The sequence below is a fragment of the Ambystoma mexicanum genome, chromosome 3q, assembly GCF_040938575.1.
Source record: "Ambystoma mexicanum isolate Mex_15411 chromosome 3q, UKY_AmexF1_1, whole genome shotgun sequence".
Taxonomy (NCBI): domain Eukaryota; kingdom Metazoa; phylum Chordata; class Amphibia; order Caudata; family Ambystomatidae; genus Ambystoma; species Ambystoma mexicanum.
The window spans coordinates 312,444,090-312,456,725 of NC_090926.1; the positions used below are offsets into that span (position 1 = coordinate 312,444,090).

Consider the following 12,636-nt stretch of genomic DNA (forward strand, 5'->3'; position numbering starts at 1 on the left):
TGGTAATGGAGTGCACCATTTGTGGGTATGATGGTGGTGTGCTTTATTTGTGTTTGGCTGTGGGGTGTCCAGGAATGGAGTTTGTTGGAGGGTGACTCCGGTCGTGGGATTTGCCATGAATGTGCTCTGGTTTGTGAGTTTGCCTTTGTTGCGTTATGTTACTTGGCATTTATATAGCGCCTTATATATCATTGGTATGACCTCAAAGCGCTGGTAGGTTAAACGCCCTTGGGAACCGTAGTTCAGGTCAGTAGAGAGATAGTGTCGTGTGGTGCGTGGGTGCACCGGATATGTGTGCAGCTGGTGTAGTTGTCGGATGATAGCTGATTCCTAGCGATAGGTGTTCTGAAGATATCAGTTGGATGTGTACAGTCTGGTGGGTGGACACCCAGACTGGTTTCTGGCTGTGTTAGGCCTAAGGAACGCCTATGGGAGCAGCTGGCCAGAATGTGCTCAACTAGCTGCGTTTTATTAGGGTGATGAGGTGTTCATGGGGTCTTATTCTTATGTGGACAGCTAGGCCGAATTATCAGGGGTATAGCTGTAGAGTAATCGTAGTGGTATGATAAGGTGGTTATCTGTATAGCGCCTTAGACCAGGCACGTGAACAGGACGGTGGGGGGCATACATAGCGACATGGATATATATAGGGACAGGGTCAGTACAGGTATATATGGGGGATACAGACATATAAGAGGATACAGATATATAGGGGATACAGATATATGGCAACACACAGGAGCAGGTGCACAGTGAAACAACGCGTCGGGTGAGTTTCAACAGGTGACACACATTCTATTCTTCCTCATTCATTCAGTCTCCTCCGACCATTTTTCTGCTTCGTCTACTCCATCCATTCCATCTGTTGTCTATGTCAACTAATCCACTTATTCTATTCACTCTCTTCATTCTACCTATTCCAGGGCGGGATATGCTATCATTCATAACTCTAAGTGAGAGGCACGCTACCAATCATAACTCTAGATGAGGCACATGCCATCCTCCACAATTCCATCCAGGCGCGGCACATGCTATCATTCACAACTCCATCCAAGTGTGGAACATGCCATCATTCACAATTTCATATACGTGTGGCACATGCTATCATTTATAATTCTAAGTGAGGAATATGCTATCGTTGGCCTTCGACCCAAGAGTGGGATATGTTATCACTCACAATTCCATATACGTGTTGCACATGCTATCATTTATAATTCCAAAGTGAGGGATATGCGATCATTTATAATTCTTAGTGAGGGATATGCTATCGTTCGGAATTCCACCCAAGAGTGGGACATGCTATCATTCAGAGTTCCATCTAGGTGTTGCACATGCTGCCATTTATAGATCTATCTAAGTGAGGGATATGCTACCAATCATTATTATGTCTAGATGAGGCACATGCTATCCTTCACCATTCCATCTAAGTGCGGCAGATGCTATCCTTCACCATTACATCTAAGTGCGGCAGATGCTATCCTTCACCATTCCATTTAAGTGCGGCAGATGCTATCCTTCACCATTCCATCTAAGTGCGGCAGATGCTATCCTTCACCATTCCATCTAAGTGCGGCACATGCTATCCTTCACCATTCCATCTAAGTGTGGCACATGCTATCCTTCACAATTACCTCTAATTGAGGGATATGCTACCAATCAAAGTTCAATCTAGGTGAGGCGCATGTTACTATTTCTAATTCCATCTAGGTGTTGCACATGCTACCATTTAAAATTCCATCCAAGTGTGGGACGTGTTATCAATCGCAATTCCACCTAAGTGTGCGACATGCTATCATTAATAATTCAAGTGAAGGATATGCTATCGTTCGGAATTCCGCCCAAGAGTGGGACATGCTATCATTCACAGTTCCATCTAGGTGTTGCACATGCTGTAATTTATAGCTCTATCGAAGTGAGGGATATGCTACCAATCATAATTCTATCTAGATGAGGCACATGCTGTCTTTCATAATTCAATCTAAGTGTGGTGCATGCTATAATTCACATACATCTAGTGTGGGTTACTACAGTTGCCAGTCTGGTAAGGTGATGTCATGGATGCAAGTTTGTTGGAGGAATGCTTTGGTTATATGTTGTTCTGGTTGTGAGCAGGTTTGGTGTTTTGGTACTCCTATTGGGGCATGGGTGTTGTGGAATTGATGTTGGGGTCTCCCTACTGTAGATTTAAATTGAAGTGATTTGGTTGCAGGTGGTATGTTGGAGGGTGCAACTAGTGGGTTTGATGGTGTGGTGCTTTGGTTGTTGGATTGTTTTTGGGGTACCCATGTTATGGGTTTACTGTCGGGAACTGCTGGATGTGGTTATGGTGATACATTTTTGATTTAGCCTTCAGGTGCTCTGGTTGAAGACCTCTTCTTTGGGGCCCCATGTGTGGGTTATTATTGGGATGCCTTGGTTGTGTGTCTGGTATCCCCGGTTGTAGGTGCTGAGATGCTGCAGTGGTAGGCTTAGTAAAGGTGTGTTTAGTGTAGGGCCTGGGTTATGGTGTTTGTTTAGTGAGGTTTTTGGGTTTGTTGGGATGTGCTGGCTGTGGGTTTGATATTGATATTCGAGTTGTAGTTTACGTTGGGAAACCAATTTTATTGTTCAGGAGGCATTACGTGTTTGATGCTGGGGTCCTATTGTTGTGGGGTTGGTTTCAGAAGTGTCTCAGTTGTTGGCTTTAGTCCATGTCTGGTGCCCTGATTTGTTTTTCCTTTTTTCCTTCCACCTCTTCCAGCATGGCGAGCAGTAAGGTGGCGCTTAAGTACATGACTCCAGTTATCCTCATGGCCTTCGCTTTAGCTCTTTACCTGCATGCCCAGCAGGTGGAGTCCACAGCAAGGCTAGACTTCCTGTGGAAGCTACAGGTAAATAAGTCTGCAGGGGGATGGGTATCACAGTGCACTAACAGGGCATATGACAGTAGAAGGGGGCATTAAAGCCTATTTGCCGCCAACGTGTTAACATTATAAGACGAGAGTATCTCTGGTGACCGGGGTGCAAATCCAAGACACTGGTATCGATCTACTAAACCATAGTTTTTCTACATAGGCTCCTATTGCAGTTTTAGTGAACAGTGATGTGCCATAAAAAGCACCTCCCAAAAGTAGCTCGGCTGACCGCTCATGCAGTTCTAGGCCCCAGGCACAACTGCAATTACTAACAGAATCTTTATCATACACACTGCTTTCATTTAGGCTGAAATGCCCCATTGTCTGTATCAGGAACTCCTCCTTCAGGTCAAGGCTGTTCCTTTCTCTAAATTAGTATATCTATATATAGGAACGAATGTCAGATGAACCTCTCACTTCCTTGTTTCTGGAAGAAATTATTTGACATATAGGGTGGTGCAAGCTTGTTGAGCGAGCCATAAAAGCACAGTGTACATTGCATTTTTTTTTTAAACATAACACAATACACAAGGGCTCTGGATGAATACTGGCATAGTAATTTTTTTAAGTTCTGGGGTTTGAGGGTACAGTAGTAAGTGCCCCGAGTGGAGCTAGTCATGCTTGGCAGTCTATTCAAGTCAACAGGTGTAATCCAGTGGATGATGCTTTTGCCGTGCACTCTGACCCATTGGTGAGAGAGACATTGGCATTGAAAGGGCCTGAAAAGCGATGTATATGAGCTGCTTGCAGCTTGTTACCCAAAGGTTTCTTCCAAAACAACTAATTAAAGGCATGGTCTAGTAAAAATGTTTATTGTCCCTACGGGTCGGCCATGTTTTTTTAAGCCTAAGTGGCTCGATTTTAGAAAACCTTCCGATGGACCTTACCTGAGTTTTCGTCCATTAAACGCACGCAAAAACAAGCACCAGGGAGCTGCCATTTTCTGATAATCCTATCTTTTCCGCAATCGCCCTGGCTGACCTGCTTTTGCGGCACTAAATCAATTCCCCCGCCCCTGAGCCTGTCATCAGCAGACTCGTACCGCCCATTTCCCAACGCCAAAGCACGTCTCGTGTCAACATTCGCTGCGCTTCAGCTAATGACGTGTCGCCATGGAAATGGCAGGACGCCTCTTTCCTCAATAAGTATAAACAGACCGTTTCACAACACACAGCAGCAAATTTTCGATTCCATTCCTCTCTCTGTGTTACTTTGAGTATTCTGTGACTCGTTTCAGTGCTCTGGTCAGCTACCTTCGCCGCTTGTAGCCCGTGTGAACAGATACCAGTACCACCACTATAAATTATTTTAGTTTGTTTAACACACAATGGCTACAATAATGCCCTACATGTACGAGCCCGAGTATACCGAGGAGGAACTACTGGAAAGGGAAGCACGCGAAAACGATGGGGATTCGGACGGCAGTTGGCAGGACGAATCAACAGATGAAGAGCCTGGGCCTAGTCGAATGGACGGCGTCTCCACCTGGTGCACATGCAATCGGTGCGAGCTAATGCCAACTGAGGACGAGAACTGCTGCTGCCGAGAAAACTCGGGATGCCTGGCCTACATTTCGGAAGACGAGCCACGACCGCAATGCATCACCGAACTGCCAGACTTCAGGGCAGCTTGCCTCACACGGGCCGTGTTGAGAATAATGATGGTGCTTATGCATGAACTTCGAGCAACTGTTCGTCCTCGTAATCCGAGTAACGAGTAAGTATACTCTGCTTGTCATGCCACTCCTATTTCATGTTCTTCTACTATATCCAAAATTACATCTACATATCATTGTAACGCATGTAAGTCGTTGAATAGTGTGCATTGTCTAGATAGCATTTGTCCGTGTAAAATGCCATTAGTTACAAGAATTGTCATTGACAGCAAACGTTTATTAAACTTATCTTGGTCATTTAAAAACAGTTTGTTTCATTCCTTTTCACAGGTGGTACAGGCTGGTGGACTATCGTTCCTTTACATGGTGGCTTCACGGTAGGCTTGGACACCGCGTTCGAAGAGTGATACCCGCCTGTGCCATTAGAGAAACGTTCCCGAGTGACAGCGGTCAGTACAGGGGATTTTCTCTCGCTGTGCTGCAACCTGACCTGTATAATCTTTAAAGACTTGTATTTTTGTGTCATGAAAATAAGATACAAAATAAAACACCACATACATTTTAACAACGGTTGTCTCGATTTTTTTAAATGAATCAAGTGTGTCTCCATTCAAGGATGGACGTCAGACATCTGTGCTCCAAATGGGTGAAGGTCTGGTCGCTGTGAAGCAGGGTGGTCACTATCTATCTAAGCTAACATAACATATGCTCGATAATGCATGCACTAAATAACACTTGTTCAAAGTCTTTCAGTAGGTTATGTCTCTATAAAAGTCACACATATATCTATACTAACAATTACCATTGGATTATACAGGCCTTAGGGTCTTGACCACTATAATACACCGGTTGAAGTATGGGTCTTTGCTCACAAGAATCTCCGGTATGTGGCATTTGTTATTGATGAGCAACGATATACTATCATTGATATAAAGGCGATATACTGTACATTGATATAAAGGCGGTTCGCGCCGGTGGATGCGGGCTGGCATGGGGGGCTGTGACGGGCGCAAACGGCCAAGGTGCCAAACTACATGTACACTTCAAAAGGTGTCCCACGACCAGGGGCCATCGGTCACATGGCCTCCTCAGACCCCGTGTCTCCAGCCAGGCCTCCCCTGAGGCAGGCCGCCCCCCTAAGACCACGACATACATACGTCATTCATTCACAAACACACCCCTGTTTCTAATACTTTATAAACCACTTGATATGTCTCATGAGAACATCTTTGTGCTTTGCAAGTCAACTCCTGAACGTGTTACCTGGCAACCACTGAGATCTATGCTAATCTGCTCGTCGTCGTGCTATCCGTGAACTTCTGTGACCGCTTAGAGCAAACCCATCAGTGTGCTACCCGTGGCCACCCACCTATTCTCCTGCAACATACTGCTCTGCTTGCTGAATCCAACTGTTTGTTGGTCAAGGTAAGGCCATGTATCCTAGTCATATTTCGCAGATTTTTAAATTTCTATCTATTTACGAGTTGAGTACACAATAGTGCTAGGTTCATTGGTCTCATTGCTATTGACTTGAGTTTCCATTGCTATGCTATCAATAGACCTATTTATTTTCATCTGTGTCTATTGTCATCGAATTGCACCTTTCGGGGGTCCAGTCTATAATGTAAGCATGTTTCCTTCTCGTGCAATACAGAACATCCAAGGGATGAGTCACATGTTCAGTTTTTAGTCACATCATTTATACATTTCTGCAACTTATGCAAATACTAAGCCGCACATAATGAACTGGTATAGTTCCTGCGACCAAAACAAACCTTGCATTGATCATTGTATGATTCATTTACTTTTGCATCAAATCTTTATTCTTGAAGATTGTAAAATAATGTCGATATTTACTTTTCAGATTTATCAACAATGCCTGCCTATTCGATTAGCGGTTGCCCTTCGAAGACCCATGCTAAAACTGAAGGCACTACAATGCATGTATTCCCGAAAACTGTTGATCGAATAAGAGAATGGGTCAGACATTGCGGATATCCACTGGATGAGCTGGAAAGTAGAGTCCAACAAGTCTTACAGGACAAGAGGGGTGATCGATACCGCATCTGCAGCCGGCACTTTTCCTTGGACATGTACACAACTTCTTGGGTAACAAAGAAGTATAAATGGTGAACGACACGGAAATTGCGCGAAAACGCTATTCCCACTCTATTCGTCCACATTCCGCCAACGGTGAGTTAAGTGTCCGGATTTAGCTTTAGGCCTTGCGGTAGTGTGTAGATAGCCGAATGGATTAATTGATATTGTAGGTGTTCTATCCCTTGTAATAATTTCAATATTGATATGAGTGTATAGTTTTTTGAATGACATTTAACAATATATTCTTTTTCGATTCATAACCCACAAACGCAATGTATATATATATGGGGACAGGGAACTGTGCTGTATTGAGCATTTTTCAAGTATTCTGGCTATTTTTAATATTGGCATTTCATTATCAATCATTAATTGACCTTTACAACTTCTTGACTATCCCTTCAATCTGAAGCAAGAACATTCTACATCCTTGACGTGGTCGCAGTTATCAACCACTTCTAGCGCGTATCAGGTAATCTTACTAGGCTAATCCGCTACATACTTGTTTTATGCATGTCAAGTAATAGTTTTATTCTATCGTGTAATTACTTTACCGAATGTTTGGTTACTGCTTTCCAATTGATATACACCTTAGTTATCGTCCACTGGTGTTTGTTTTCAGTTCTAATTAGTGTTATCCATACTAATCCAAGTACTGTCTTTCAGGGAGATGCTGAAGCGTCCGCCACATCTACAACATTTCTAGATGTTCTTCAACAGCAGGAGGTATGGATACTGACCGCTCCATCGAGCGTCATCATCGGAGCTGGAATTCCTGTTGTTTGATTGTTCTACACAATGTTTCATTCGTGGTTAGCCGTTGATATGTACCTGTGCTGTCGACCCCAGGTGTACGTTATGTTTTCACAATTGTAATCCTCACTAATGCAAGTACTATGTTTCAGGCAGTTGATGGAGCGTCAACCCCTGCACTTGATGCAGAGCCTGACATTCAAGTATACGAATCGGCGCAACAGCTTTCGGAAGTGCGCACTACATTTGCAACATCCATAGATATTCTTCAGCAGCACGAGGTATGGATAATGACAGCTCCATCATGCGTGATCATCTAACGTGATTCCATTTGCTATACTTTCTTCCCTATTAACGCAAGTGCTGTGTTTCATCGAGACGACGAAGCTTCCACCACAATCACAACATCTCATTTAGATGATGCAGATGTAAAGGAATCGTTGAAAAAAGTCGATGAAATGTGATCATATTTAGATTTTCCTTGATTCTTTTGGACAATGCATCATTTGCGGTTATCTCTTTATATGTACCTGTGCGTTCGACCCCAAGTGTGTGTTATGTTTCCAATATTGAAAACCATACTAATCCAAGTACTGTGTTTCAGGGAGATGCGGATGCCTCCTCTCCAATACAACCATTCATGGCAGTCCATGCAGAGCCAGAGGTATGGATACTGACAGTTCCATCGAAATAGATCATCACTGGTCGAATACTTGTCGTTTGATTGTTGCACACAATGTTTAAATCGTGTTTGGCTATTGAGATGTACCTGTGTGTTCGTCCTCACGTGTGTTTTATGCTAACAATATTTTGATACATAGTAATGAAAGTACTATGTTTCAGGGAGACGATGGAGCCTCATTCCGTGCTGTCTATGCGGATACAGAAAATATAGTCGTTGCAGCGCAAGAGGAAGGGAGGACATGCGGAAACGAATCGGAGCTACAGCGTGCAGATGTTGAAGGTCGAGTCAAAAAAGTTGCAAAGGAAAAAAAAAACAAAAAAAGGTTAGTTACAAACAGTTCATACCTTTAAAAAAATGTTTGTGCTGGGGACTATTTTATGTTTTTTTCCAGTCAATTCTACTACACTCCATCTTGTGTTTAAACTGAACATCCCTTTTCCAATCTCTCCTCCAGTTACCCGTGGGTGTCAGAACTATACACACACAGACAGTGAAGCGAATGAGAGATGTGGCTTGCCAGACCGTGTACACTATGGAGGAACTATTAATTGAGGCGAGGCGTGTTCAGTCTCGAGATGCTCATGTCCAATGGTCAGAACATGAATTAACTGTGTTTGGAGACTACAGCAAAGTTGCATTGGACCATAGCTACAGTGCGACCGCACCACCGCAAGAAGATGTTATTGAATGTATTGAAGATAGCTCTGAAGTGGTTGCAGATCAATTTACACAATCTACCCCAGCCAAAAATCTGCCACCAAAAAACCTGTCGACATTGTTGTGTTCTCCCATCAATGTTGAAGTAATAGATGTTGAAATGACAGAGAATGAACCAGCCGCAGCATCCATAGACGCATCAGAACTTGATATCAGCGATATTACTTTCCAATGTGTTGAAATCTCCACAACGTTACAGGCCGAAACAACATTGATGCAGGATGACAGTCTAATGAAAGAGAGCAAATACATTGTATTCGACAGTTGTTTGATGGAAATTATAAGTATGCTGAAATGTGTGCATTCCATTAGAGGGAAAGTATGTGGGAAGCCATTGATTAATGTGACTTGTCAAATAAAAGACAGTAACGTCAAAATAAATGCCGCCTGTAGATTAAATCATAGGTTGTCATGGTCTGCACAACCGATGCTGGGGAAACTGCCAGCAGACAATCTACTGTGTGCAGCTGCATCACTTTTTAGTGGCTCCAGTTTTAGAAAGTTAGAGGCTTTCTTTCAGTTTGTGGGACTCCATTTCATTTCTAAAGCGCTGTACTACATATACCAACGTGATTATCTGTTTCCGGCCATTGGTGATGCTTGGAAAATTGAACAATGGTCTCTAGCAAGTACATTCGAAGGCAAACGATCCAGGCTAGCCGGCGATGGACAGTGCGACAGCCCTGGATTTTCTGCCAAGTACTGCACCTACCACTTTCAGGACATGGATAGTAAGAAAATTGTGAGTTCGGTGGTCGTGCAGGTAACGCAATGTACATCCTCAGTGGCCATGGAGAAACTAGGTTTTATAAAATCAGTGGAATATCTACAATCGAGGGGAATGCACATCGACCTCATAGCAACGGATAGACACGTTTCAATTGCCAAGACAATGAGAGAGCAGTTCCCACATATTAAACATCAATTTGACGTATGGCATCTTGCTAAATCAATCAATAAGAAAATCTCGGCTGCAGGGAAAAAAAAAGGTTTTGAAAGTATTTTGCAGTGGTCACATTCTATCACCAACCATCTTTGGTGGAGCTCAAAAACTTGGGGGGTCAGTGGAAATACTACTTGAAAAATGGCGGTCACTGATGCACCACTGTACCAACGTTCACCGCTGGACAGCAAATGAACATTTCCACCAATGTGAACATGGCCCTTTGTCCCCAGAAGAGGCACGGAAGAAGAAGTGGTTGATTCCATCTTCACCGACACACAAAGCCATTGAGAAGATTGTTTTCGACAAAACTCTATCAAGAGATTTGAGAGGACTGACAGAATTCTGTCACACAGGAGATTTGGAGGTGTTCCACAATATGTGCCTAAACTAAAGTACAGGCCAAAGCGCTTGCATTTTAGCTTTCGGGGCATGAAACATGGCACTCTACTTGCGGTCTTGGCCCATAACAGCAATGTTGGACGTGAACAATCTAGGATTAGGGGTAAAGTAAGGAAGCCTCGCTACACTAAGGTGTTTTCAAAACGAAGTAAGCAATGGGTGATCAAACCAGTCTATGATGAAATGCAGTTCGACTTTGTGAAAGGCCTTATTGTTGCTGTGTTAGAGAAGCACAGATATGGAATTTTGGGCGTTTCTGTGCAGAGCAGTGATCCATTGCCACCGAACATTGCGACTGTGCCATGCCCACCCGAAGCACAGCTGATTGTGAAGTACAAATCCCGGTTTAAATAATTGCAATACGATTGTCTTTTTGTAAATAAATGTTATTGTACAGTGTACCTGTAAACCTAACCCCTACCTTCACCATCATGGGTGGCGAACAAGCTGGGTGTCATCTTTGAATTCTCTCTATTCACCTCACATATGTGTATGTATATATTTTTCTCATGTCTCATCTCATGTAAATGTAAATTCTGCGCACTGTTAACGGAGGGGAGGCTTGCGTATTGCAAATAATAAAACAAACAAACAATAAATCTCACTTTTAACTCAACTCCTGTGGTACTTTATACTTTTCCTGACCTTCGGCCAAAAATTAAATGTCTCAATTTGGGCTGCAAAGCTCGCAGACAACGGGGACAAAATTGGGGCACTTAGAATGCGCCAGCCAAGCAGGCCGTGGCATTTGGGAGAGAAGCCAGTTCGCATTTGCACATTGAGGCGCACTACATAGACGGATTCTAAACTTCAAGTTCTCACAGATGCCTATACTACGTGATGTTGCAAATAAAGAATGCGAAGGACAGCGCCCAGATGAGGCCCACAAGTCGCACTGGAAGTATAAGGGTCTATTGTTTTTTGACCTTGAGACAGGGACCGTGCCAAAGAACTACATTTGAAAGGGGTGCGCAATAACGTAAGAGACGATAAGGCAGAAAATTCAGAAACTAGACCGAGTTTCATTTTAGTTCAGTATACGAAAAATCGTTGTCAAGAGCACGGTCCGTTTTACAGACTGCATTACGAAGAGACACAATGTCAATTTCAAATATGATGTAAGTAAATCTTTACACGCTTTTATACCGGAATGAAGATTTAATGAATGGATGCATGAATAAATGAATGAATGAAGAGCTAGGAAAAGCAAGTAAAACGTGTTCGTAGTGGGCACATGGGCATGCAGGTCCACTGGTCTCACCGATCTCGGTCCTTGGCCCAGCCACTTTTCCCTGCACTGCCTACCTGCACTACGGGACTGTCTCTGTATCCTTCAGCCCCTTCTCCCGGCATTTACCTTGCACTTGCCACCAGCTGGCCCTATTATTTAATTTGTATTCAACTAACCATGTACAGCCCTTCCAAATGCGCGATCAGAAAGACACCTGGCCTAGTAGGATCGTTGTCTGTCTGCCCTTGTTCCCCACCTGCCTCTTCGCGCCTAGAAACACTTGAGTATAGGCGCGTTACAAATGCCATATCATATCATTCCTCACGCATGTAGACTAACTGTCGTTTATCATTGTGTGTTGGCCTCGATTTATTTTGTTACTTTTCGCATTGATTTTAGAGCCAAACATACTCCATTGAACTATCCTTGCAAGCAAATAGTTTCTGATCGGCTGTAATAAATAAAATAATTAATATTAATGAAGATTGGCTGGCGAGACTAATTATAATTTTTTTGTTTTCATAACAGGTATTTGCTCCCCTTCTGCTACTGCCATCGGTTTGAGACACCAGCAGATGGCTTTTACAGTAGACACCTGCAGCTTCGTGTGAACAACTGGAGCACACTGACAATTTTATGGGACGATCGCCAAGGGCCCACATGCCCTTATGCTGTACTAGTGGCTAGAAGCAACATATCAACCTTTACGATGGACTAGTGCTTAGTTTATGGAACAGCCTTGTGGTTCAACGTGCTTCTTTTAACGAAAAGCAACACCCTGTGTACCATGGCGGATACAGATAAAAGAAAATAAATGGCTTTCGGAGTTCATATGGCAATTGCTGAATATTCTCTAAACATTTAATGTAAAATAAATGTACTTTACCAAATGTACCGTGTTGCTGTTTGATTTTAAAGTACAGTTTCATATTCCGAATTGTGGCGCGCTGTGTTGTGAGATGGTCTGTGTTGGTTTCCGGGTTCTGTGTGTAGTCGCGTAGAAGACGACTGGGCGCGTTTGCCTACGCAGCACAGTAACGTCACGGAGAGAGGCGGGGAATATGAATGTTTTGATAATGTCAGGCTCAGGGGCGGGGGATTTGATTTAGTGCCGCAATAGCAGGTCAGCCAGGGCGATGGGGGGAAAAGATAGGATTATCAGAAAATGGCAGCTCCCTGGTGCTTGTTTTCGCGTGCGTTTAATCGACGAAAACTCAGGTAAGGTCCATAGGAAAGTTTTCTAAAATCGAGCCACCTAGGTTTAAAAAAATATGGCCGACCCGTAGGGATAATAAAAAT

At 43.4% G+C, this 12,636-nt stretch overlaps 1 protein-coding gene and 1 long non-coding RNA gene across 2 annotated transcripts in view; one reads left to right on the top strand and one right to left on the bottom strand.

Moving 5' to 3' along the window:
* ADCY6 (adenylate cyclase 6) overlaps nt 1-12,636 on the top strand; it is an 820,353-nt gene that overhangs the window by 632,648 nt on the left and 175,069 nt on the right. The window contains exon 19 of the mRNA XM_069653856.1: nt 2,741-2,870. Within this exon, the coding sequence (XP_069509957.1) occupies nt 2,741-2,870 (130 nt within the window). The remainder of the gene's footprint in view (nt 1-2,740; nt 2,871-12,636) is intronic.
* The window catches only part of LOC138582512 (uncharacterized), a 340,772-nt gene that overhangs the window by 188,190 nt on the left and 139,946 nt on the right, over nt 1-12,636 (bottom strand). The window lies entirely within an intron of this gene.